We start from the raw sequence: 27,926 nt of genomic DNA, 5'->3' as shown, positions 1-27,926 counted from the left end.
AAAAAAAACAAAAAAAACAGGATTACAAGGATGATCTTAGTGTACCTGGGTGATGGTATGCAAAATTGATAAGAGCAGAGGTTTTTGGAGTAGCCAGGGCTGATTGATAAATAATATTGCTAATATTGTCAGCTGAAAGTTTACATTTGTGAACATCCAATTTCCCGTGAACAGGCAATTTCTCATTGCCTTCTGAATAAACTTATTGTTTGTGTTAAAAATGCCGATTATAATTGTGCCACATGTGAACACTCACGAATAAAAGCAGAAATAGGAGGATGGAGCAACATACTATTGTGGAAAGAGAAATTTGCTGAACATAAAGCAGTGTAACTTCCTACCCTGGCTTCATTCCTCACTGCCATGTGCTTGTAATGCTCTTGGTCTTTATCCAGTGAGGTCTCTGGGCAGAAGTGTTGGCTTTTTCTAACCCTGCCAGCTTCTGCAAGACATTTCATGATCTAAATATTGTATGTATTCTTTCTCCTCCAGACCATTTGGATTCATTTTTTTCTTCTTTATAGGTTTTCCAAAGGAAAAAGCAACATCCCCAAATACCTGTAACATAATTTAGAGATTTATTACTTTAAGCCAGTGGTTCTCAAAGTGTGGTCCTGGAACCAGTAGTATCAGCATCACCCAATACCTTGTTGGAAATGCAAATTTTTAGGCCCCATCCCAGACCTACTTAGTCAGCAACTCTTAGGGTAGTAAACAGTAATCTGTTTTAACAACCCACCTAGATGATTCTGATGCAGGCTAAAGTTCGAGAATCACCACGTTAAACCAAAAATAAAATTAAGACAGGAACACCTAATTTGTTAGCTAAGATAGGTTTGGTAAGATGAAATCAGTTCTCTTCTTGCCATTGTTGAACAGAGTGAGAGTAGTGCAACCAAGAATGGGATGGTGTCCAGATGCAACGTAAAGATGTTGAGTTAACTTATGAAGCTAGAGCCCCTGACACCTTCTCAACTCCTTTTAATTTCTTTGAGTTAAGTTTTAGAGCTTCTACAAAATGGCACCAGGCCCCCTATTCATAGGTCAGTCTGGAGCACGTGATATCATCAGTCCTTCAATCATTAGCAATAAGGAGGGGTCGTGAAGTCAGCTATTGACTGGACTTTAGACAACAGGGAAAATGTTGCCACTGAACATTGGTTGATGGCATAGATGACCATGTTTGTTAATATTAAAGTATCTTACAAGAAACAGATAAGAGAAGTTGTTGGGGGACATATGCTTATTTGCTAATTTTTTATTGTTGGCTGAGTCCTCTCCCCAATGTCTCTTTGGAATGAGAAACACAAACATGTTTCAGGTTAAAAAATAGTACTGTGGCAAAAATAGTACATAAGTGCCAGCCTAGGAGTTCATATTAGAAAATGCCAGAGTGTATGTGTTTCTGCATGCATGCAGACACACTGAGAAAGTCAAATATGATTTATGTGTTGTGTACTTTAGTCCTATTCCATGCTTTTTAAAATTTATGTACTCCATATTTTGTGTGCTTTGTCATGTATTTTTGAAGTAATAATAGTAGCTAATATTTATTGAATGCTTTCTTATATGCCAGATGCTACACTAAGTACTTTATTTGCATTTTCTCAGTTTGTCTCTGCAGCCTTCTGAGTTAGGCACTGTTATTTTTCCCATTTACAGATGAAAAAAACTAAGCCTTAGTTAAGTCATAGCCAACATGGTTAAATGGCTAGGATGGGATTCAAATTCTGATTTGTCTGACTACAAAGTGTGTGCTCTTAATTATCAACTATTTATAAGGGAATGCCAGGTCTGCCATTTGCCTTTCCCCTAACTGGCAGCATAGAATTTCTCCTCTTAAGGTTCTTTTACAATGATATAACTTTGAGCTCTGAGACCCAACTCTCATAAAATGCTTGGCATTAACGAGTAATATTCATGAAGGGTTCAGGTCCAGTAAGTCCTCTAGATACTGTGCATTTTGTCCCTGAATTGAATCAGCCAATCAGAGAGCAGCACACTTGGACTCTATTGCTTTAGATTTTCTCTTTCTGAGTTGTGCTTTTTTGCCCTGAATTCAGCTTTTGTCCAGTGGTTTGTTGTATGGAAGTCACCCAATTTATTTAATCTGTCTCCTATCAAAAGACATTTAGGTTGTTTCCCATCTTTTGTTAATAAAATCCTGTGGTGAATATCCTGTTTCTCAGTGTTGCCTTGTATACGTGTATGATTATATCTGCAGGATAAATTCTTAGAGGTAGAATTGTTAAGGCAAAGGTTGGATTACATTTATAATCACAAAATTGGCCAGGCATGGTGGCTCATGCCTGTTATCCCAGCACTTTGGGAAGCTGAAGCAGGTGGATCATTTGAGGTCAGGAGTTCGAGACCAGCCTGGCCAAAATGGTGAAACCCCCGTCTCTACTAAAAATATAAAAATTAGCCGGGCGTGGTGGCAGGTGCCTGTAATTCCAGTTACTTGGGAGGCTGAGGCAGGAGAATCACCTTAACCCAGGAGTCAGAGGTTGCAGTGAGCCAAGATCGTGCCACTGCACTGCAGCCTGGACAACAGAGAGAGACTCTGTCTGAAAGAAAATTATATATATATATATATAGTCACAAAATTGTGTGGAGTTATGGAGTACCTTTTGCCCCCAAGTTTCCTTAGCTCTATTTTTTTTTTTCTTTTTGAGATGGAGTTTTGCTCTGTCACCTAGGCTGGAGCTCAGTGGCACAATCTCAGCTCACTGCAACCTCCACCTCTCAGGTTCAGGCAATTTTCATGCCTCAGCCTCCCAAGTAGCTGGGTCTACAGGTGTGTGTCACCACGCCTGGCTAATTTTTGTATTTCTAGTAGAGACGGGGTTTTGCCGTGTTGGCTAGGCTGATCTTGAACTCGCGGTCTCAAGTGATCCACCCGCTTTGGCCTCCCAAAGTGCTGGGATTACAGGCATGAGCCACTGTGCCCGACTTCATTGTGGTTTCAATTTGCATTTATCTGATAATGATGCGGAGCACTTTCTCATCTGTTTCTTGGCCACTTGTATTTCTTCTTTTGAGAGGTGTCTGTTCATGTTCTTTGCCTATTTTTATGGGGTTGTTTTGCTTGTTGATTTAAGTTCCCTATAGATTCTGGATATTAGAACTTTGCTGGATGCATAGTTTGCAAATATCTCTCTCATTCTGTAGGTCGTCTGTCTTCTCTATTGTTAGTTTCTTTTGCTGTACAGAAGCTCTTTAGTTTAATTAGGTCACATTTGTCTATTATTGGTTTTGTTGCAATTGTTTTTGGGGACTTTCTCATTTCTTAATGCATTTTGTTTATTCTTTTTAGATTGATTTTTCCACAGTGAAAAATGTGATTCCAGATAAATATATAGTGTCTACTTTGCAAAGGTGGCGTTTAAATGTGCTGCGTTTGAATTTTCGTGGTTGTCTTCTCCGACCCAAAACTTTCAGATCTGTCAGTAAGTATGTTCATTACAACTATTTGTCTTGCTTTCCTGTATTACAATTAAAGAAATATACAGAAAAGCATAAATTAAAAAGGAAACTTCAGTGACAGTTTTAGGTCATAAGGATACCAATTATAACCATTTAAAAAGTGTATAATATAGTACAGCTCTTACTGTATTGCGTGCCCTGGGAGTTGGTTCTTTGTCTATTCTTTTTTTTTTTTTTTTTTTTTTTTTTTGAGACAGAGTCTCACTCTGTCTCCCAGGCTGGAGTGCGTGGTGCGATCTTGGCTCACTGCAACCTCCGGCTCCTGGGTTCAAATGATTCTCGTGCCTCAGCCTGCCGAGTAGCTGGGACTACAAGCATGCGCCACCATGCCCGGCTAATTTTTTGGTATTTTTAGCAGAGAGAGCATTTCACCATGTTGGCCAGGCTGGTCTCAAACTCCTGACCTCAAGTGATCCACCTGCCTTGGCCTCCCAAAGTGCTGGGATTACAGGCATAAACCACTGTGCCCGGCTGGTTCTTTGTCTATTCTTGACTACTCTTTTGGGGTCTAGTATTTGTATTTCTATGGATCATCAATTTTTTTCTACTAAAAAATATAAAACATATTCTTATTTTTAAAAAACTAACAATAGACAGTAAAACCATCTTTCTTCACTTCCCTCAAACCTATTCACTTACCCAAAGGCATCCAATGTTATTAGTTTCCTGTTTTTCTAAAATACATTTCTATATATGTGATTAAAAATACACAACTTTACAACATGAGTCATATTGTTTTATATTTTCTTTCATGTCCTTAAAATCTTTCCATGTCAGTACATATAGATCCACTAAATTATTTTTATATACTGTAAAATTATTTTCTGTGTTACAGATGTAACATACTTTATTTAACCTTCTTCTTTTTGATGGACATTGAGATTATTTCCAATTTTTTCCAGACTGACTGCTTTGTACTTCCATTGTGATATTTGTCTTTAAACTATATATTCTTTAACCTATATATCCTTTGAGATGCATTTTCTATCTATCATATAAGTATTTCTGGAAATGAAATGAACAATATATTTCAAAAAAAGTATACATTCATATTGACTCCAGGTAGAATGTCATATACATGTACAAATACCAGTTGGATAAGTCTAAAGATATTAAAGGGTAAAATGAAGTTGCATGAGAGAGCTATATATTATATATAAAATCCAATACCATTTGTATCTAACTTTTCTTTTTTTTTTTTTTTTTTTTCTTTTTTTTTTTTTATTATACTTTAGGGTTTTAGGGTACATGTGCAGAATGTGCAGGTTTGTTACATATGTATCCATGTGCCATGTTGATTTCCTGCACCCATTAACTCGTCATTTAGCATTAGGTGTATCTCCTAATGCTGTCCCTCCCCCCTCCCCCAACCCCACAACAGTCCCCGGAGTGTGATGTTCCCCTTCCTGTGTCCATGAGTTCTCATTGTTCAATTCCCACCTATGAGTGAGAACATGCGGTGTTTGGTTTTTTGTCCTTGCGATAGTTTACTGAGAATGATGTTTTCCAGTTTCATCCATGTCCCTACAAAGGACACGAACTCATCATTTTTTATGGCTGCATAGTATTCCATGGTGTATATGTGCCACATTTTCTTAATCCAGTCTATCGTTGTTGGACATTTGAGTTGGTTCCAACTCTTTGCTATTGTGAATAGTGCTGCAATAAACATACGTGTGCATGTGTCTTTATAGCAGCATGATTTATAGTCCTTTGGGTATATACCCAGTAATGGGATGGCTGGGTCAAATGGTATTTCTAGTTCTAGATCCCTGAGGAATCGCCACACTGACTTCCACAATGGTTGAACTAGTTTACAGTCCCACCAACAGTGTAAAAGTGTTCCTATTTCTCCACATCCTCTCCAGCACCTCTTGTTTCCTGATTTTTTAATGATGGCCATTCTAACTGGTATGAGATGGTATCTCACTGTGGTTTTGATTTGCATTTCTCTGATGGCCAGTGATGATGAGCATTTCTTCATGTGTTTTTTGGCTGCATAAATGTCTTCTTTTGAGAAGTGTCTGTTCATGTCCTCTGCCCACTTTTTGATGGGGTTGTTTGTTTTTTTCTTGTAAATTTGTTTGAGTTCATTGTAGATTCTGGATATTAGCCCTTTGTCAGATGAGTAGGTTGCAAAAATTTTCTCCCATTCTGTAGGTTGCCTGTTCACTCTGATGATAGTTTCTTTTGCTGTGCAGAAGCTCTTTAGTTTAATGAGATCCCATTTGTCGATTTTGGCTTTTGTTGCCATTGCTTTTGGTGTTTTAGACATGAAGTCCTTGCCCACGCCTATGTCCTGAATGGTATTGCCTAGGTTTTCTTGTAGGATTTTAATGGTTTTAGGTCTAACATATAAGTCTTTAATCCATCTTGAATTAATTTTTGTATAAGGTGTAAGGAAGGGATCCAGTTGCAGCTTTCTACATATGGCTAGCCAGTTTTCCCAGCACCATTTATTAAATAGGGAATCCTTTCCCCATTTCTTGTTTTTGTCAGGTTTGTCAAAGATCAGATAGTTGTAGCTATGCGGCATCATTTCTGAGGGCTCTGTTCTGTTCCATTGATCTATGTCTCTGTTGTGGTACCAGTACCATGCTGTTTTGGTTACTGTAGCCTTGTAGTATAGTTTAAAGTCAGGTAGCGTGATGCCTCCAGCTTTGTTCTTTTGGCTTAGGATTGACTTGGCGATGCGGGCTCTTTTTTGGTTCCATATGAACTTTAAAGTAGTTTTTTCCAATTCTGTGAAGAAAGTCATTGGTAGCTTGATGGGGATGGCATTGAATCTATAAATGACCTTGGGCAGTATGGCCATTTTCACGATATTGATTCTTCCAACCCATGAGCATGGAATGTTCTTCCATTTGTTTGTATCCTCTTTGATTTCATTGAGCAGTGGTTTGTAGTTCTCCTTGAAGAGGTCCTTCACATCCCTTGTAAGTTGGATTCCTAGGTATTTGATTCTCTTTGAAGCAATTGTGAATGGGAGTTCACTCATGATTTGGCTCTCTGTTTGTCTGTTATTGGTGTACAAGAATGCTTGTGATTTTTGTACATTAATTTTGTATCCTGAGACTTTGCTGAAGTTGCTAATCAGCTTAAGGAGATTTTGGGCTGAGACAATGGGGTTTTCTAGATATACAATCATGTCATCTGCAAACAGGGACAATTTGACTTCCTCTTTTCCTAGTTGAATACCCTTTATTTCCTTCTCCTGCCTGATTGCTCTGGCCAGAACTTCCAGCACTATGTTGAATAGGAGCGGTGAGAGAGGGCATCCCTGTCTTGTGCCAGTTTTCAGAGGGAATGCTTCCAGTTTTTGCCCATTCAGTATGATATTGGCTGTGGGTTTGTCATAGATAGCTCTTATTATCTTGAGATACGTCCCATCAATACCTAACTTATTGAGAGTTTTTAGCATGAAGGGTTGTTGAATTTTGTCAAAGGCCTTTTCTGCATCTATTGAGATAATCATGTGGTTTTTGTCTTTGGTTCTGTTTATATGCTGGATTACATTTATTGATTTGCGTATGTTGAACCAGCCTTGCATCCCAGGGATGAAGCCCACTTGATCATGGTGGATAAGCTTTTTGATGTGCTGCTGGATTCGGTTTGCCAGTATTTTATTGAGGATTTTTGCATCAATGTTCATCAAGGATATTGGTCTGAAATTCTCTTTTTTGGTTATGTCTCTGCCAGGTTTTGGTATCAGGACGATGCTGGCTTCATAAAATGTGTTAGGGAGGATTCCCTCTTTTTCTATCGATTGGAATAGTTTCAGAAGGAATGGTACCAGTTCCTCCTTGTACCTCTGGTAGAATTCAGCTGTGAATCCGTCAGGTCCTGGACTCTTTTTGGTTGGTAAGCTATTGATTATTGCCACAATTTCAGAACCTGTTATTGGTCTATTCAGAGATTCAACTTCTTCCTGCTTTAGTCTTGGGAGGGTGTATTTGTCAAGGAATTTATCCATTTCTTCTAGATTTTCTAGTTTATTTGCATAGAGGTGTTTGTAGTATTCTCTGATGGTAGATTGTATTTCTGTGGGATCGGTGGTGATATCCCCTTTTTCGTTTTGTATTGCATCTATTTGATTCTTCTCTCTTTTCTTCTTTATTAGTCTTGCTAGCGGTCCATCAATTTTGTTGATCTTTTCAAAAAACCAGCTCCTGGATTCATTAATTTTTTGAAGGGTTTTTTGTGTCTCTATTTCCTTCAGTTCTGCTCTGATTTTAGTTATTTCTAGCCTTCTGCTAGCTTTTGAATGTGTTTGCTCTTGCTTTTCTAGTTCTTTTAATTGTGATGTTAGGGTGTCAATTTTGGATCTTTCCTGCTTTCCCTTGTGGGCATTTAGTGCTATAAATTTCCCTCTACACACTGCTTTGAATGTGTCCCAGAGATTCTGGTATGTTGTATCTTTGTTCTCGTTGGTTTCAAAGAACATCTTTATTTCTGCCTTCATTTCATTATGTACCCAATAGTCATTCAGGAGCAGGTTGTTCAGTTTCCATGTAGTTGAGCGGTTTTGAGTGAATTTCTTAATCCTGAGTTCTAGTTTGATTGCACTGTGGTCTGAGAGACAGTTTGTTATAATTTCTGTTCTTTTACATTTGCTGAGGAGAGCTTTACTTCCAACTATGTGGTCAATTTTGGAATAGGTGTGGTGTGGTGCTGAAAAAAATGTATATTCTGTTGACTTGGGGTGGAGAGTTCTGTAGATGTCTATTAGGTCCACTTTATGTAGAGCTGAGTTCAATTCCTGGATATCCTTGTTAACTTTCTGTCTCGTTGATCTGTCTAATGTTGACAGTGGGGTGTTAAAATCTCCCATTATTATTGTGTGGGAGTTTAAGTCCCTTTGTAGGTCACTGAGGACTTGCTTTATGAATCTGGGTGCTCCTGTGTTGGGTGCATATATATTTAGGATAGTTAGCTCTTCTTGTTGAATTGATCCCTTTACCATTATGTAATGGCCTTCTTTGTCTCTTTTGATCTTTGTTGGTTTAAAGTCTATTTTATCAGAGACTAGGATTGCAACCCCTGCCTTTTTTTGTTTTCCAGTTGCTTGATAGATCTTCCTCCATCCCTTTATTTTGAGTCTATGTGTGTCTCTGCACGTGAGATGGGTTTCCTGAATACAGCACACTGATGGGTCCTGACTCCTTATCCAGTTTGCCAGTCTGTGTCTTTTGATTGGAGCATTTAGCCCATTTACATTTAACGTTAATATTGTTATGTGTGAATCTGATCCTGTTATTATGATGTTAGTTGGTTATTTTGCTCGTTAGTTGCTATTGTTTCTTCCTAGCCTCGATGGTCTTTACAATTTGGCATGTTTTTGCAGTGGCTGGTACCGGTTGTTCCTTTCCATGTTTAGTGCTTCCTTCAGGAGCTCTTTTAGGGCAGGCCTGGTGGTGACAAAATCACTCAGCGTTTGCTTGTCTGTAAAGTATTTTATTTCTCCTTCACTTATGAAGCTTAGTTTGGCGGGATAGCAAATTCTGGGTTGAAAATTCTTTTCTTTAAGAATGTTGAATATCGGCCCCCACTCTCTTCTGGCTTGTAGAGTTTCTGCTGAGAGATCAGCTGTTAGTCTGATGGGCTTCCCTTTGTGGGTAACCCGACCTTTCTCTCTGGCTGCCCTTAACATTTTTTCCTTCATTTCAACTTTGGTGAATCTGACAATTATGTGTCTTGGAGTTGCCCTTCTCGAGGAGTATCTTTGTGGCGTTCTCTGTATTTCCTGAATCTGAATGCTGGCCTGCCTTGCTAGATTGGGGAAGTTCTCCTGGATAATATCTTGCAGAGTGTTTTCCAACTTGGTTCCATTCTCCCCATCATTTTCAGGTACACCAATCAGACGTAGGTTTGGTCTTTTCACATAGTCCCAAATTTCTCGGAGGCTTTGTTCATTTCTTTTTATTCTTTTTTCTCTAAACTTCCCTTCTCTCTTCATTTCATTCATTTCATCTTCCATCAGCGATACCCTTTCTTCCAGTTGATCGCATCTGCTACTGAGGCTTCTGCAATCTTCGCGTAGTTCTCGAAACTTGGCTTTCAGCTCCATCAGCTCCTTTAAGCCCTTCTCTCCATTGGTTATTCTAGTTATCCATTCTTCTAATATTTTTTCAAAGTTTTTAACTTCTTTGCTATTGTTTTGAATTTCCTCTCGTAGCTCAGAGTAGTTTGATCATCTGAAGCCTTCTTCTCTCAACTCATCAAAGTCATCCTCCATCCAGCTTTGTTCCGTTGCTGGTGAGGAACTGCGTTCCTTTGGAGGAGGAGAGGTGCTCTGTTTTTTAGAGTTTCCAGTTTTTTTGTTCTGTTTTTTCCCCATCTTTGTGGTTTTATCTACTTTTGGTCTTTGATGATGGAGATGTACAGATGGGTTTTTGGTGTGGATGTCCTTTCTGTTTGTTAGTTTTCCTTCTACCAGACAGGACCCTCAGCTGCAAGTCTGTTGGAGTTTACTAGAGGTCCACTCCAGACCCTGTTTGGCTGGGTGTCAGCAGCGGTGGCTGCAGAACAGCGGATTTTCGTGAGACCACAAATTCAGCTGTCTGATAGTTCGTCTGAAAGTTTTGTCTCAGAGGAGTACCCGGTTGAATGAGGTGTCAGTCTGTCCCTACTGGGGGGGTGCCTCCCAGTTAGGCTGCTCAGGGGTGAGGGACCCACTTTAGGAGGCAGTCTGTCCGTTCTCAGATCTCCAGCTGCATGCTGGGAGAACCACTACTCTCTTCAAAGCTGTCAGTCAGACAGGGACCTTTAAGTCTGTGGAGGTTCTTGCTGAGTTTTTGTTTGTCTGTGCCCTGCCCCCAGAGGTGGAGCCTATAGAGGCAGGCAGGCCTCCTTGAGCTGTGGTGGGCTCCACCCAGTTCGAGCTTCCTGGCTGCTTTGTTTACCTAAGCAAGCGTGTGCAATGGCGGGCGCCCCTCCCCCAGCCTCGCTGCCGCCTTGCAGCTTGATCTCAGACTGCTGTGCTAGCAATCAGCGAGACTCCGTGGGCACAGGACCCTCCGAGCCAGGTGCGGGACACAATCTCCTAGTGTGCCGTTTTCCAGGCCCGTTGGAAAAGCGCAGTATTGGGGTGGGACTGACCCGATATTCCAGGTGCCGTCTGTTTCCCCTTTCTTTGACTAGGAAAGGGAACTCCCTGACCCCTTGCGCTTCCCGAGTGAGGTAATGCCTCGCCCTGCTTCGGCTCGCACACAGTGCGCTTCACCGACTGTCCTGCACCCACTGTTAGGCACTCCCTAGTGAGATGAAACCGGTACCTCAAGCAGAAATGCAGAAATCATCCGTCTTCTGTGTCTCTGGGGCTGGGAGCTGGAGACCGGAGCTGTTCCTATTCGGCCATCTTGGCTCCACCCTGTATCTAACTTTTCAATTTGCAAAATTATATATGTTTTTACCTTTTATTTTGAAATAATTTCAAACAATATATATTACTATAGATTTTTAAGTACACACACATATAGTGACATATAAAAAGCATGCATGAGAAAGAAAAACTCCAAATGTAAGACAGTGGTTGTGCAAATGGATAGAGAGTTTAATGGAATGGAGAAGAAGTGCACAAGGAGTTAACTGTGTCTGTACACTTTTTAGTGAAAAAAGAAATTATGCAAAATGGAATAATTCTGATTGATTATTGCTGGTGCTACACAAAGCTGTAGTTTTTTGTATGATGTTATTGTATCTTACCATGCATTAAGCTCTCTTCTTGGTTTTAATAGTTTGTCGATTGATTCTCTTGAATTTGCTAGGTAGACTGTCATATCTGGGAATATTGACAGTTTTATTTTCATTCATGCCTATTCTTTTTTTTTTGTTTTAGCTACTAAACATTCTTTATTATTATTATTATTATTATTATTATACTTTAAGTTTTAGGGTACACGTGCACAATGTGTAGGTTTGTTACATATGTATCCTTGTGTCATGTTGGTGTGCTGCACCCATTAACTCGTCATTTAGCATTAGGTATATCTCCTAATGCTTTCCCTCCCGCCTTCCCCCACCCCACAACAGTCCCCGGAGTGTGATGTTCCCCTTCCTGTGTCCATGTGTTCTCATTGTTCAATTGCCACCTATGAGTGAGAACATGCGGTGTTTGATTTTTTGTCCTTGCGATAGTTTACTGAGAATGATGGTTTCCAGTTTCATCCATGTCCCTACAAAGGACACGAACTCATCATTTTTTATGGCTGCATAGTATTCCATGGTGTATATGTGCCACATTTTCTTAATCCAGTCTATCGTTGTTGGACATTTGGGTTGGTTCCAAGTCTTTGCTATTGTGAATAGTGCTGCAATAAACATACGTGTGCATGTGTCTTTATAGCAGCATGATTTATAGTCCTTTGGGTATATACCCAGTAATGGGATGGCTGGGTCAAATGGTATTTCTAGTTCTAGATCCCTGAGGAATCGCCACATTGACTTCCACAATGGTTGAACTAGTTTACAGTCCCACCAACAGTGTAAAAGTGTTCCTATTTCTCCACATCTTCTCCAGCACCTGTTGTTTCCTGACTTTTTAATGATGGCCATTCTAACTGGTGTGAGATGGTATCTCATTGTGGTTTTGATTTGCATTTCTCTGATGGCCAGTGATGATGAGCATTTTTTCATGTGTTTTTTGGCTGCATAAATGTCTTCTTTTGAGAAGTGTCTGTTCATGTCCTTTGCCCACTTTTTGATGGGGTTGTTAGTTTTTTTCTTGTAAATTTGTTTGAGTTCATTGTAGATTCTGGATATTAGCCCTTTGTCAGATGAGTAGGTTGCGAAAATTTTCTCCTATTTTATAGGTTGCCTGTTAACTCTGATGGTAGTTTCTTTTGCTGTGCAGAAGCTCTTTAGTTTAATTAGATCCCATTTGTCAATTTTGGCTTTTGTTGCCATTGCTTTTGGTGTTCTAGACATGAAGTCCTTGCCCACGCCTATGTCCTAAATGGTATTGCCTAGGTTTTCCTCTAGGGTTTTTATGGTTTTAGGTCTAACATTTAAGTCTTTAATCCATCTTCAATTAATTTTTGTATAAGGTGTAAGGAAGGGATCAAGTTTCAGCTTTCTACATATGGCTAGCCAGTTTTCCCAGCACCATTTATTAAATAGGGAATCCTTTTCTCATTGCTTGTTTTTGTCAGGTTTGTCAAAGTTCAGATAGTTGTAGATATGTGGCATTATTTCTGAGGGCTCTGTTCTGTTCCATTGATCATTCATGCCTATTCTTATATCTTTTCTCTTTTTCTCATTTTATTACATTGCTTAGGACCTTTTTTGCAATGTTGACAAGTAGCAGGGGTATGCAGGAGTCTTGTTCATGGCTCCTTTTTCATATTTTTCATGAAAATAATATTAATACGTCTTTTAATTTCTGGGATACATCCTGTAGGTGGATATAATGCTGTTTTCACCTTTACAGCAGCTGTGTCCTGCATGTTCCTTATTCTGTCTGGTCACATTTGCCTTTGGATTTTCAGGAACTGTTTCTTTCTGATCCACCAAGGCCATTCTTGCTTTGTCTTCCACGCATGTTTTACATGTTTGAAAAAAAATTCATTCTTGGATTTTGGGCAGGTGAGAGAAGCTGAAAATGTGCTTAGTCTGCCATTTTTAACCAATTTATTATGTTTGTAGTAATAAAAAGTTAATAAAATAATTATAAACCTTAAAGTGTTGGCCACCCAAATTTGCTCTCTCTGTCTCTGTTTTATTATTATTATTATACTTTAAGTTCTAGGGTACATGTGCACAACATGCAGGTTTGTTACATAGGTATACATGTATCATGTTGGTTTGCTGCACCCATCAACTCATCATTTATATTAGGTATTTCTCCTAATGCTATCCCTCCCCCAGCCCACCACCCCCAACAGGCCCTGGTGTGTGATGGTCCCCGCCTTGAGTTCAAGTGATCTCATTGTTCAATTCCCACCTATGAATGAGAACATGCGGTGTTTGGTTTTCTGTCCTTGTGATAGTTTGCTGAGAATGATGGTTTCCAGCTTCATCCATGTCCCTGCAAAGGACATGCACTCATCCTTTTTATGGCTCCATAGTATTCCATGGTGTATATGTGCCACATTTTTCTTAATCCAGTCTATCATTGATGGGCATTTGGGTTGGTTCCAAGTCTTTGCTATTGTGAATAGTGCCACAGTAAACATATGTGTGCATGTGTCTTTATAGTAGCATGATTTATAATCCTTTGGGTATATACCCAGTAATGGAATTGCTGGGTCAAATGGTAATTCTAGTTTTAGATCCTTGAGGAATCGCCACACTGCCTTACACAACGGTTGAACTAATGTACACTCCCACCAACAATGTAAAAGCATTCCTATTTCTTCACCTCTTCTCCAGCATCTGTTGTTTCCTGACTTTTTAATGATTGCCATTCTAACTGGCGTGAGATGGTATCTGATTGTGGTTTTTATTTGCATTTCTCTGATGACCAGTGATGATGAGCCTTTTTTCATCTGCGTGTTGGCTGCATAGATATCTTCTTTTAAGAAGTGTCTGTTCATATCCTTTGCCCACTTTTTGATGGGTTTGTTTGTTTTTTTCTTGTAAATTTGTTTGAGTTCTTTGTAGATTCTGGATATTAGCCCTTTGTCAGATGGGTAGATTGCAAAAATTTTCTCCCATTCTGTAGGTTGCCTATTCACTGTGATGGCAGTTTTTTTTTTCCCATGTAGAAGCTCTTTAGTTTAATCAGATCCCATTTGTCAATTTTGGCTTTTGTTGCCATTGCTTTTGGTGTTTTAGTCAGGAAGTCCTTGCCCATGCCTATGTCCTGAATGATATTGCCTAGGTTTTCTTCTAGGGTTTTTATGGTTTTAGGTCTAATATTTAATTAAGTATTTAATCCATCTTGAATTAATTTTTGTATAAGGTGTAAGAAAGGGATCCAGTTTCAGCTTTCTACATATGGCTAGCCAGTTTTCCCAGCACCATTTATTCAATAGGGAATCCTTTCCCCATTTCTTGTTTTTGTCACATTTGTCAAAGATCAGATGGTTGTAGATATGTGGTGTTATTTCTGAGGCCTCTGTTCTGTTCCATTGGTCTATATATCTGTTTTGGTACCAGTACCATGCTGTTTTGGTTACTGTAGCCTTGTAGTATAGTTTGAAGTCAGGTAGCGTGATGCCTCCTGCTTTGTTCTTTTTGCTTAGGATTGTCTTGGCAATGCAGGATCTTTTTTCGTTCCATATAAACTTTAGTTTTTTCCAATTCTGTGAAGAAAGTCATTGGTAGCTTGATGGGGATGGCATTGAATCTATAAATTACCCTGGGCAGTATGGCCATTTTCATGATATTGATTCTTCCTATCGATGAGCTTGGAATGTTCTTCCATTTGTTTGTGTCCTCTTTTATTGTGTTCAGCAGTGGTTTGTAGTTCTCCTTGAAGAGGTCCTTCACATCCCTTGTGAGTTGTATTCCTAGATATTTTATTCTCTTTGCAGCAATTGTGAATGGGAGTTCACTCATAATCTGGCTCTCTGTTTATCTGTTAATGATGAATAGGAATGCTTGTGATTTTTGCACATTGATTTTGTATCCTGAGACTTTGCTGAAGTTGCTTATGACCTTAAGGAGATTTTGGGCTGAGATGATGGGGTTTTCTAAATGTACAATCATGTCATCTGCAAACAGAGACAATTTGACTTCCTCTTTTCCTAACTGAATACCCTTTATTTCTTTCTCTTGCCTGATTGCCCTGGCCAGAACTTCTAATACTATGTTGAATAGGAGTGGTGAGAGAGGACATCCTTGCCTTGTGCCGGTTTTCAAAGGGAATGCTTCCAAATTTTGCCCATTCAGTATGATATTGGCTATGGGTTTGTCATAAATAGCTCTTATTGTTTTGAGATACGTTCCATCAATACCTAGTTTATTGAGAGTGTTTAGCATGAACGGCTGTTGAATTTTGTCAAAGGCCTTTTCTGTATCTGTTGAGATAATCGTGTGATTTTTGTCCTTGGTTCTGTTTATGTGATAGATTACGTTTATTGATTTGCATATGTTGAACTAGCCTTGCATTCCAGGGATGAAGCGGACTTGATTGTGGTGGATAAGCTTTTTGGTGTGCTGCTGGATTCGGTGTGCCAGTATTTTATTGAGGATTTTTCATCAGGGCTATTGGTCTAAAATTCTCTTTTTTGGTTGTGTCTCTGCCAGGCTTTGGTATCAGGATGATGTTGGCCTCATAAAATGAGTTAGGGAGGATTCCCTCTTTTTCTGTTGATTGGAATAGTTTCAGAAGGAATGATACCACCTCCTGTTTGTACTTCTGGTAGAATTTGGCTGTCAATCCATCTGGTCCTGTACTTTTTTCGGTTGTTAGGCTATTAATTATTGCCTCAATTTCAGATCCTGTTATTGGTCTATTCAGAGATTCAACTTCTTCCTGGTTTAGTCTTGGGAGGGTGTATGTGTCCGGGAATTTATCCATTTCTTCTAGATTTTCTAGTTTATTTGCGTAGAGGTGTTTATAGTATTCTCTGATGGTAGTTTGTATTTCTGTGGGATCGGTGGTGATATCCCCTTTATCATTTTTTATTGAGTCTATTTGATTCTTCTCTCTTCTTTATTAGTCTTGCTAGCAGTCTGTCAATTCTGTTGATCTTTTAAAAAAGCAAACTCCTGGATTCATTGTTTTTTTTTTGAAGGGTTTTTTGTGTCTCTCTCTCTTTCAGTTCTGTTCTGATCTTAGTTATTTCTTGCCTTCTACTAGCTTTTGAATTTGCTCTTGCTTCTCTATTTCTTTTAATTGTGATGTTAGGGTGTTGATTTTAGATCTTTCCTGCTTACTCTTGTGGGCATTTAGTGCTATAAATTTCCTTCTACACCCTGCTTTAAATGTGTCCCAGATTGTGGTACATCATGTCTTTGTTCTCGTTGGTTTCAAAGAACATATTTATTTCTGCCTTCATTTCATTATTTACCCAGTAGTCATTCAGGAGCAAGTTGTTCAGTTTCCGTGTAGTTGTGCGGTTTTAAGTGAGTTTATTAATCCTGAGTTCTAATTTGATTGCACTGTGGTCTGAGAGACAGTTTGTTGTGATTTGTGTTGTTTTACATTTGCTGAGGAGTGCTTTACTTCCAATTATGTGGTCAATTTTAGAATAAGTGCAATGTGGTGCTGAGAAGAATGTATATTCTGTTGATTTGGGATGGAGAGTTCTGTAGTTGTCTATTTGGTCTGCTTGTTGCAGAGCTGAGTTCAGGTCCTGGATATCCTTGTTTACCTTCTTTCTTGTTGATCTATCTAATATTGACAGTGGGGTGTTAAAGTCTCCCCTTATTATTGTGTGAGAGTCTAAGTCTCTTTGTAGGTCTCTGCGGACTTGTTTTATGAATCTGGGCACTCCTGTATTGGGTGCATATATATTTAGGATATTTAGCTCTTCTTGTTGAATTGATCCCTTTACCATTATGTCATGGCCTTCTTTGTCTCTTTTGATGTTTGTTGGTTTAAAGTCTGTTTTATCAGTGAGTAGGATTGCAACCCCTGCTTTTTTTGCTTTCTATTTGCTTGGTAGATCTTCCTCCATCCCTTTATTTTGAGCCTATGTGCGTCTTTGCATGTCAGATGGGTCTCCTGAATACAGCACACTGATGGGTCTTGACTCTTTATCCAATTTGCCAATCTGTGTCTTTTAATTGGGGCATTTAGCCCACTTATATTTAAAATTAATATTGTTATGTGTGAATTTTATCCTGTCATTATGACGTTTGCTGTTTATTTTGCCCATTAATTGATGCAGTTTCTTCATAGCAGCAATGGTCTTTATAATTTGTCGTGTTTTTGCAGTGGCTGGTACTGGTTGTTTCTTTCCATGTTTAGTGCTTCCTTCAGGAGTTCTTGTAAGGCAGGCCTGGTGGTGACAAAATCTCTCAGCATTTGCTTGTCTGTAAACGATCTTATTTCTCCTTCACTTATGAAGCTTAGTTTGGCTGGATAAGAAATTCTGGGTTGAATATTATTTTCTTTAAGAATGTTAAGGTGCAGTATTTGGGCAGGAGTGCCCCGTTTTTCCAGGTAGTCTGTCATGGCTTCCCTTGGCTAGGAAAGGGAAATCCCTTGACCCCTTGTGCTTCCTGGGTGAGGCGATGCCCTGCCCTGCTTTGGCTTGCCCTGTGTGTGCTGCACCCACTGTCCAACCAGTCCCAGTGAGATGAACCAGGTACCTCAGTTGGAAATGCAGAAATTGCCCGTCTTCTGTGTCAATCATGTTGGGAGCTGCAGACCGGAGCTGCTCCTATTCGGCCATCTTGGAACGCCCCTTGTTTCTCTGTTTTTGTCTGTCGCTCTTTCCCTACAGGTATATGTGTACACACACATATATACACATATGAAATATACATAGAAAATATACTATTAAATACATCTACATTTTCTGAAGGAAGAAAATGGACTCCAGTTGCAACATTCAGGGTTTCAGTTTGACCTAAGATTTTCATGATGGCAATGGTAGTTGAACAGTGGAATGAGTTTCTGAGAAATAGCAAGGCATGCTTATCTGGAAGCTTTTGTTTATTGAGTTACATTTCATGTAACATAAAATTCACCTTTTAAACCATTTTAAAGAGTACAGTTCAGTGTTTTTTATTATATTAATAATGTTGAGCAACCATCACTATTTAATTCTAGACCATTTTCATCAGCCCAAAGAGGAACCTCATACCCATTCTCCCTTTTTTTTCTTTTCTTACACAACTGCTCATTGAGGAAGCTCCCATACATTCCTACTTTGCTGAGTATTCTTATTATAAAAGGGTGATGAGATTTTGTCAAATGCCTTTTCTGAGTCAACTGAAATGGTTTTCCCCTCCTTCCTTCTATTAATATCGTGTATATTACATTGATTGATTTTTTTTTGTCTGTTGAACCACTCTTGAATGCCTGAGATCAGTCTTGCTTGTTCGAACATCATGGTGTATAATTCTTTTAATATGGTGCTGGATTCTCTTTGCTAATATTTTTTGAGGATATTTGCATCTATATTTAAAAGGAATATTACTCTGTAGTTTTTCCTTCTTTTGATGTCTTTGGCTTCCTTATCAGGATAATAATGGCTTCATCAAATGAGGTAGGAGGTATTTTTTTCCTTCTATTTTTTGGGAAGAATTTGAGGATTAATGTTGGTTTAAAGTTTGAGGATTAAATGTTTGGTAAAATTTGCTCATGAAGCCATCTGGTCCTAGGCTCTCTGTTGGAGGGTTTGTTTGTTTGTTTGTTTGTTTGTTTGTTTGTTTTGAGATGGAGTCTCACTCTGTCACCCAGGCTGGAGTACAGTGGTGCAATCTTGGCTCACTGGAACCTCTGCCTTCTGGGTTCAAGTGATTCTCCTGCCTCAACCTCCTGAGTAGCTGGGATTACAGGTGCGTGCCACCACACCTGGCTAATATTTTGAGTAGAGACGTGGTTTTGCCATTTTGGCCAGGCTGGTCTAGAACTCCTGACCTCAAGTGATCCACCTGCCTCAGCCTCTCAAAGTGCTAAGATTACAGGCGTGAGCCATGGTGCCGGGCCTTGTTGGAGGTTTTTTGATTACTGATTTAGTATTTTTACTTATTATAGCTCTATTTAGATCTTCTGTTTCTTCTCGAGTCAGTTTTGGTAGTTCATGTGTTTTTAGGAATTTGTCAATTCCATGTAGTTTATCTAATTTGTTGGGGTACAACAGTTCGTAATATTCTCTTATGATCCTTTTTACTTCTGTAAAGTCAGTACTAATGTACCCACTTTCATTTCTAATTTTAATAATTTTAGTCTTTCCTCTTGTTTTCCTGGTCAGTCTAGGTAAAGGTTTGCAAATTTTGTTGATTGTTTCAAACAACCGTTTGGTTCTTTTTTCATTGTTGTAAAAAATATGTGACATAAAAATTACCATTTTAACCACTTTTATGTGTACAGTTCTGTAGCATTAAGTATATTCACATTCTTGTGCAACCATCATCACTGATGCATCTCCAGAACTTTTTCATCTCACAAAACTCATAGTTTGTACCATTAAGTACTAAATCCACTTTTCCCCCTCCTCCTAGGTCCTCGCAACCACCATTCTACTTTCCGTCTCTATGAATTTGATGACTCTAGGTGCCGCACATAAGTGGAATCAAACAATAATTGTTCTTTTGTGCCTGGCTTACTTCACTTAGCACAGTGTCATCAGGGTTTACTCATTTTAGCATGTGTCAGAATTTCCTTTTTAAGGGTAAATAATATTTTATTGTATGTATATAACAGATTTTTTTTTTTTTTTGAGACGGAGTCTCGCTCTGTCGCCCAGGCTGGAGTGCAGTGGTGCAATCTCGGCTCACTGCAAGCTCCGCCTCCCGGGTTCACGCCATTCTCCTGCCTCAGCCTCTCCAAGTAGCTGGGACTACAGGCGCCCGCCACCATGCCCGGCTAATTTTTTGTATTTTTAGTAGAGACGGGGTTTCACCACAGTCTCGATCTCCTGACCTTGTGATCCGCCCGCCTCGGCCTCCCAAAGTGCTGGGATTACAAGCGTGAGCCACCGCGCCCGGCCTGTATATAACACATTTTGTTTATCCATTCTTCCAGTAATAGACAGTAAAGTTGCTTCAATCTTTTAGGTATTGTGAATAATGCTACTATAAATATGGATATTCCAAAAAAACCCCTTTTTTTTTTAATTCTCTATTTTCTATTTTCTATTTTGCTTATTTCCACTGCAATCTTTTTTTTTTTTTGGAGAGAGAGTTTCACTCTGTTGCCCAGGCTGGAGTACACTGGCATGATCACAGCTCACTGCAGCCTCAACCTGTTGGGCTTAAGTGATCCTCCCACCTCCCACCTAAGTAGCTAGGACTACAGGTGGCCACACCTGGCTAATTTTTGTAAAAAAAATTTTGTAGAGACGGGCTCTGACTATGTTACCCAGGCTGGTATTGAACTCCTGAACTCAAGTAATCCTCCTGCCTCAGCCTCCCAAAATGCTAGGATTACAGGTGTGAGTCACTGCACCCAGCCCACTTCAGTCTTTATTATTCTGGTTGACTTGGGTTTTGTTTGCTCTTCTTTTCTAGTTTCTTCAGGTTAAAAGTTAGGTTATTTATTTAAGAGCTTTCTTTTCTTTTTTTTTTTTTAATTAACTTTTATTTATTTATTTATTTAGAGATGGAGTCTCGCTCTGTTGCCCAGGCTGGAGTGCAGTGACATGATGTTGGCTCACTGCAACCTCTGCTAGTAGAGATGGGGTTTCACCATGTTGGCCAGGCTGGTCTTGATCTCCTAACCTCAGGTGATCCACCCGCCTTGGCCTCTCAAACTGCTAGGATTGTGGGTGTGAGCCACTGCACCCAGCCATAAACTTTATTCTTAAGAGAAATTTCAGGTTCTCGCAAAATTGAGCAGAAGGTATAGAGATTTCCTATATACCTCCTTCCCCCACACATACATAGCCTCCCCACTATCAACATCACCCACAAGAATGACATACTTGTTACAGTTGGTGAAGCTATATTTACACATCCTTATCACCCAAAGTCCATAGTTTATATAGGGTTCACTCTTAGTGTTGTATATTGTATGAGTTTGGACAAATTTACAATGATAGGTGTTTACCATTATAATATTGTGCTGAGTAGTTTTATTCCCCTAGGAATCCTCTGTGCTCTGCTTGGTCATCCTCCCTCACCCTGTTAGCTCCTGACAACCACCAATCATTTTATTGTCTATATAGTTTTGCCTTTTCTGGAATGTCATATAGTTGGAATCATACAGTATGTAGCCTTTTCAGATGGGCTTCCTTCACTTATTAATGTGCACTTAAATTTCCTTTATGTCTTTTCATGGCTTGATAAATCATTTTTTTAGTGCTGAATAATATTCCATTGTCTGAATGTACCATAGTTTATTAATTCACCTATTGAAAGACATCTTGGTTGCTTCCAAGTTTGAGCAAATATGAATAAAGTTGTTATAAACATTTATGTGCAGGTCTTTATGTAGACATAAGCTTTCAACTCCTTTGGGTAGATACCAAGGAAAATGATTGCTGGACTGTATGGTAAGAGTATGTGCCGTTTTGTAAGAAAGTGCCAAACTGTCTTCCAAAGTTGGCTGTACCATTTTGCATTCTCATCAGCAATGAATGAGAGTTCCTGTTGCTCCACATCCTCATCAGCATTTGGTGCTGTCACTCTTCTGGATTTTGGCCATCCTGATAGGTGTGTGGGGGTATCTCATTGCTGTTTTAATTTACATTTCCCTGATGACATTTCTTACGGAACATCTTCTCATATGCTTCTATCTTTCTGGTGAGGTGTCTGTTAAGGTCTTTGGCTTCTATCTTCATATGCTTCTATCTTTCTGGTGAGGTGTCTGTTAAGGTTGTTTTCTTATTGTTGTATTTTTGTTTTTGGTATTTTTTTTTTGAGACAGAGTCTTGCTCGTTCGCCCAGACTGGAATATAGTGGTGCAATCTTGGCTCACTGCAACCACATCTCCCCAGTTCAAGCAATTCTCATGCCTCAGTCTCCTGAGTAGGTGGGATTACAGGTGTGCACCACCATGCCTGGCTAATTTTTGGACTTTTAGTAGAGACGGGATTTCGCCATGTTGGCCAGGCTGGTCTTGAACTCCTGACGTCGAGTGATCTGCCTGCCTCAGCCTCCCGAAGTATTGGGATTACAGGTGTGAGCCACCATGCCCAGCCTGGACTGTGAGGTTTTAACCACTATACATAAGATATATATGTTTATATATGTATCTGAGGTCAAGATAGCCTGTAAACATTTTCATTCTGTAAATTTTTAATATTTTGTCTAAAATATATTTCACGTAGTATTTTTCTGGAAGTGTACTTCTTAGTACAATTGTCTTCATCACAGAAACAACTGAGCATTCAAGCCTGAGTAGACCTTGATTTTTTTTAAGGAAGCAAATGTAATGTCTGTCTTATCTTGGTAATATTTTTAATTTACTGAAAATTATTTAATCAAACCCATTTTAATTCCAGCAAACTTGAGTGTATCAAAGATAAAAGCCATTCTTAACACATGGACACATAGAGGGGAATGATGGACACTGGGGCCTATTGGAGGGTGGAGGATGGGAGGATGGAGAGGATCAGCAAAAATAACTAACACATACTAGGCTTAATACCAGGGTGACTAAATTATCTATACAACAAACCCCTGTGACACAAGTTTACCTATATAACAAACCTATACATGTACCCTTGAAATTAAAATAAAAGTTAAAAAAAATTCTCAGAGATGTTTTAGCTTTTCCACTGTCTCTCCTGCCCCACCTCCAACCTCTACCCCATCTAAGATCAGTTCATCTATTGGTGTGTCGAGAATTACACACATTTCTGGGAAGATTGGTTTTCTGACTCTTACATTGAAGATAAATATTGGCTACTCTTTTGGGCTGTTTGGCTGACTGAACACAATAGTTGTAATCCTTATACTAGTAAAATTTTAGAAAATTAACTGTAGAATGTTATCTTAAAATATTTAAGGCTGGGCACGGTGGCTCGTGCCTGTAATCCCAGTACTTTGGGAGGCCAAGGCACGCGGATCACTTGAGGCCAGGAGTTTGAGCCCAGCCTGGCCAACATGGTGAAACCTTGTCTTTACTAAAAATACATAAATTAGCCAGGCGTGGTGATGTGTGACTGTGATTCTAGCTACTCGGGTGGCTAAGGCACGAGAATTGCTTGAACCCATGAGGTGGAGGTTACAGTGTGCCAAGATCATGCCACTGCACTTCAGCTTGGGTGACAGAGCGAGACTGTGTCAAAAAAAAAAAAAAAAAAAAAGGCTGGGCGCAGTGGCTCATGCCTGTAATCCCAGCACTTTGGGAGGCCAAGGCGGGCAGATCACAAGGTCAGGAGATCGAGATCATCCTGGCTAACACGGTGAAACCCCGTCTCTACTAAAAATACAAAACATTAGCTGGGTGTGGTGGCGAGCGCCTGTAGTCCCAGCTACTCGGGAAGCTGAGACAAGAGGATCACTTGGAACCCGGGAGGTGGAGGTTGCAGTGAGCCAAGATCGCACCACTGCACTCCACCCTGGGCGACAGAGCGAGACTCCGTGTCAAAAAAAAAAAAAAGAAAATAAATAAATCCTTAAAAGGCAGATGAGGGCACAGACTTACAGAATTTAGACAAGTAGATCCTCATTACTGGCCGGGCACGGTGGTCCTGTGATGCCAGCACATTGGGAAGCTGAGGTGGGCGGATCATTTGAGGTCAGGAGTTTGAGACCAGCTTGGCCAACATGGTGAAACTCTGTCTCTACTAAAAATATAAAATTTAGCCAGGCGTGGTGGCGGGCACCTGTAATCCCAGCTACCCAGGAGGCCGAGGCAGGAGAATCACTTGAACTCAGGAGGCAGAGGTTGTGATGAGCCAAGATGGTGCCATTGCACTCCTGCCTGGGTGACAAAGGGAGACTCCAACTCAAAAAAAAAAAAAAGGATCCTCATTACTGAATCCCTTCGATTTCCCAATTTGCCAGAGCAGGAGACTCAGATTTCTCAGAAACAGACATGAATTGATCCAGGGCATAGGCTCCAGAGGATAGAATGGTGAATGAATGAAAAAGCAGTGCTGCTTAACGTTAAATATCTTTCTCAAGTAACTAGGCATTAGGTCACAGCCAACTCAGGACTCAGGAGGACTCCATTTATAGTAAATCTTGTCTCCTTCAGAAAAAGCAGAGAATCTTACGACTAGGAAAGGGTTTTTTTTTTTTTTAACTTATTTTATCCAAATATCCAAGTGATATATACGTTCAAATATGTATATCTCAGGATAGTAGTATTTTTTACTACCATAAAAATATACTGATTTTTGTAACCTTATCAACTTGTATTGTCTGTCATAAAAAAGAGACATCCAAAGACAAGTTATAAGAGTAACTATCAAGTAAGAAATTGGTGGAAGAGGAAGTGTCTAATTGTTCATTCCATCATGAATCAACTACACTTCCCTGAAAAAGTGTAACTCTGATGTAGAAAAGGGGCAAATCTTAAGATTTGAAAATCCACTTCAGTCTTGACCCTGAGAGATGTTAGCAATACCTACTGACTTACTTTTGGATGGCCTGGATTAATTTCTGTTTTGATGTTTTCAGGAGCTTTATTTCCAAATACATCCCTGGGGATTAAATTGAATATAAAAATCAACCAATAAAATCCCTAACTAGCTTCTAAAAATTATACCAGAGAACAACTTGGGTCCTTTCTCTGAATCAGGTTTCATCTCATTTCATTCCAGAATCCTCTTGCCTCCAGTATGATTCTCTTGTCACACCAGGCTTTTTCCATCATCAAATCTTGGCTCTTTCTGGTCCTATGTCCTTAAAATTCCACTGTGAGGCTCATGAACAATAATAAATGAATTTGTAAATAATTGAACTTGTTACATCTCTCTGGTAACATTTGAAATGTAATAGCTGGCTTTCATGCCTCATAGTGAGCAATGTAGGGATTTGCATGGAGAAGTAATGCCTCTAAGTCCCCACCTCTGACCCAGACCACTGGGCAGAGTGGTTAGAACCTCACAGTCCAGTCCAGGCTCAGTGGCTCATGCCTGTAATCCCAGCACTTTGGGAGGCTGAGGCGAGCAGATCACCTGAGGTCAAGAGTTAGAGACCAGCCTGACCAACATGGCAAAACCCCCGTCTCTACTAAAAATACAAAAATTAGCTGGGTGTGGTGGTGGGCGCCTGTAATCCCAGCTACTCGGGAGGCTGAGGCAGGAGAATCGCTTGAACCCAGGAGGCGAAGGCTACAGTGAGCCAAGATTGCAACACTGCACTCCAGACTGGATGACAGAGCAAGACTGTCTCAAAATAAATAAATAAATAAATAAATAAATAAATAAATAAATAAATAAATAAATAAATAAAATAAAAATAGAACCTCACAATCCAGAGTTATTTACTGAAGCATTAGCTCTGGCAATTCTTCTGGCTTCCCATTCTCTTTGTTTCCTGTATATAAATACAGATCTAAATGTCTTGGACAAAAGACTTTGTCCTGCCAACTGCCCTCACGAGTGCTCCCCCACTTTCCTGGTACCTGCTCCTTTTTGGGGTTTGGTTCTAGAAGTTCTGGTGCCAGACAGTCACGGACAAGGGTAACTTTTACAATGCTGTGCAGCTCTGCATAGCAGAAAGGGCTTAGGCAGAGCTGAATCCTGGCCCTGCCACTTGCCAGCTGTGTGACTTTGTCCAAGTTACCTAAACTCTCCACCTTGATTCCTCACCTATAAAAGGCAGACAGTATTACCTATCTCAGAGGGATTTTGTGAGAATTAGAAGTAGCATATGTGAAGCTCTAAGCACAGTGTCTGGCATGTAGCGTGTGCTTTAAAAGTGCATGGCTGAGTGTGGGGCTCACGCCTGTAATCCCAGCACTTTGGGAGGGCGAGGTGGGTGGATCACTTGAAGTCAGGAGTTCAAGACCAGCCTGACCAACATGGTGAAACCTTGTCTCTACTAAAAATATAAAAATTAGCCAGGCATGGTAGCAAGCACCTGTAATACCAGCTACTCGGGAGGTTGAGACAGGAGAATCGCTTGAACCCAGGAGGTGTAGGTTGCAGCGAGCTGAGATTGGACCACTGCACTCCAGCCTGGGCAACAGAGCAAGACTCTATCTCAGAAAAAAAAAATGCCTAATACTATTTGTTATATACCATCTTCCATGCTTTGGGAGTTTGTGCAAGTATCAGATAAGGTGGTTATTTGCTAAACTTTGTAGGAATTCCTTGATACAAGAAATGAAAATGTATTCAACTCAGCATGAAAGGAAAATGTATATTAAAAGGAAAAAGTAGTATCTCACTAAGGACATGTGTATATTTCTTTTCACTTTATTTTTCTCTCTGTAGAATATGACTAGCTAAATGCAAACTGATAGGATCAGGGTCTAAAATCCTCCACTGATTTCCTCTTTTGCTGGCGATCTAGTTCTCTAGGTGAGCTCATTTTAACCTGCAAACCCAAATCACGGGGCTTCTTTTGGGCACCACCTCCTGCCTCAGTGGCCTCGTATTATTTCCTATATTTTATTCTGGCTTCATCCCAAATACTGCCCCCAAATCCTAATTTCATTCTTTATTTTATGCTCCTCGACATATTAGCTTAGCAGGAAGGGCCCTTTCTCATGGACAGGTGGATTCCCAGTATGAACCCTGCTCAAAACAAAAACAAAACCAAACAAACAAAAATGGTGTTTCCACATTCACCAGTGTTTATACCTCTTCAGGGCTCATGCTTCACCCCATCTACAGCTGTTAATCAGAGTCCTAGCTTCCAATGTAATTCTCACATTCTCTACTTATTGTTTGTGACAATTCTCTTTCAGGTCTAGCTTGACAGTACTTTGCAAGGATCAGTGAAAAGTGGTTGAGAATTTGGATGTATCAGGAGCTCATTTTGGAATGCACAGAAATCAGAAATGGAAATTTATTTAATGTATAAGATGACTTACTGAAAAAAAGTAGAGGGGTAGGGAATGACATTTTATTAAAACAGCATTTGTATAAAATCATTTTTATCATCTTCAGGTATGCACAAACAGCTATCAAAAGGCATGTAAACATGAACCAAGTTTTTTTTTCTTTATTTTCAAAAAGCAGTAAAAACATTTATACAGGACATTATGAAATTCTAATGCCATCATTAGGACCCAACTGCTGCAGGTTACCAGTGTGGAATTGCATATCACCAGATGCTGTTCCACAAATGGACAGGCAAGCAGGATGACAGTATTCCTTTGATTAATAGTCACGATAATACTTATCATAATTAAAGAAAGCTTCCTTTAGCTGGATTACCCTGCATAAATAGGCAACACAGTTAATCAAATGTAAACATATGTTTTCTAACACCAGTATAGAAAATACAAAACTAATTACAATCAGAACAATTTCTACCTTATCCCACTATAGTAATTATTACGCTTTGCTTCTTTGCGGTGTGATCTCTATGTTTTTTTTCCCATTCATCATCTTCTGTGTCTTGGTCAAATGACTCAGGATATGCTGGTAACTTGTCTTTGGGGCATTCTTCATAGTAACTTCTAATATATTTTCCCACAGACCATCCTTTGTATTCTTCAGGCGTTTTGCATTCCAGGCCATTAAAATGGACATTGTAGTGGTGCTTTAACCAGTAGTAGAGGTAGTGAATGTTGTAGTCACATCTCCAAGGGTTATCTCTGAGCCACAAGAGTTTCAAAAAATACAAGTCTTCTAATACGCCATAGTCAAAGTTTTGCAGACTGTTGTTTGATAAATCTAATTCTTCTAAATGTGTGAGCCCTAAAAAAGCAGCTGGGAACAGAAAATATTTATTGAGCCTGAGTAATTGAGTTAATACAGTGTATGGTACATCGAAAGGACAAATACAAATTTTAAAAAGAGGCTTAATTT

General features: G+C 39.6%; 2 protein-coding genes across 15 annotated transcripts in view; one reads left to right on the top strand and one right to left on the bottom strand.

The window, feature by feature from the left end:
• FBXL13 (F-box and leucine rich repeat protein 13) overlaps positions 1-27,926 on the top strand; it is a 304,728-nt gene that overhangs the window by 120,566 nt on the left and 156,236 nt on the right. For all 13 annotated transcript variants that reach the window (XR_009209023.1, XR_009209022.1, XR_009209020.1 and 10 more), the window contains one exon: positions 3,317-3,449. Coding sequence is in view for 3 of the 13 variants with exons in the window: in XM_058425448.1 (XP_058281431.1) it covers positions 3,317-3,449 (133 nt within the window). In the remaining 10 variants the exon portion in view is untranslated. The remainder of the gene's footprint in view (positions 1-3,316; positions 3,450-27,926) is intronic.
• The window catches only part of LRRC17 (leucine rich repeat containing 17), a 37,956-nt gene continuing 37,031 nt past the window's right edge, over positions 27,002-27,926 (bottom strand). For both annotated transcript variants that reach the window (XM_058425479.1, XM_032761271.2), the window contains one exon: positions 27,002-27,827. In XM_058425479.1, the coding sequence (XP_058281462.1) occupies positions 27,430-27,827 (398 nt within the window). In that variant the 3' untranslated portion in view covers positions 27,002-27,429. The remainder of the gene's footprint in view (positions 27,828-27,926) is intronic.

Source organism: Hylobates moloch, unplaced genomic scaffold, assembly GCF_009828535.3.
Source record: "Hylobates moloch isolate HMO894 unplaced genomic scaffold, HMol_V3 SCAFFOLD_1, whole genome shotgun sequence".
NCBI lineage: Eukaryota > Metazoa > Chordata > Mammalia > Primates > Hylobatidae > Hylobates > Hylobates moloch.
The sequence above is the reverse complement of the archived record's forward strand: the minus strand, read 5'-3'. Positions and strand labels throughout refer to the sequence as shown.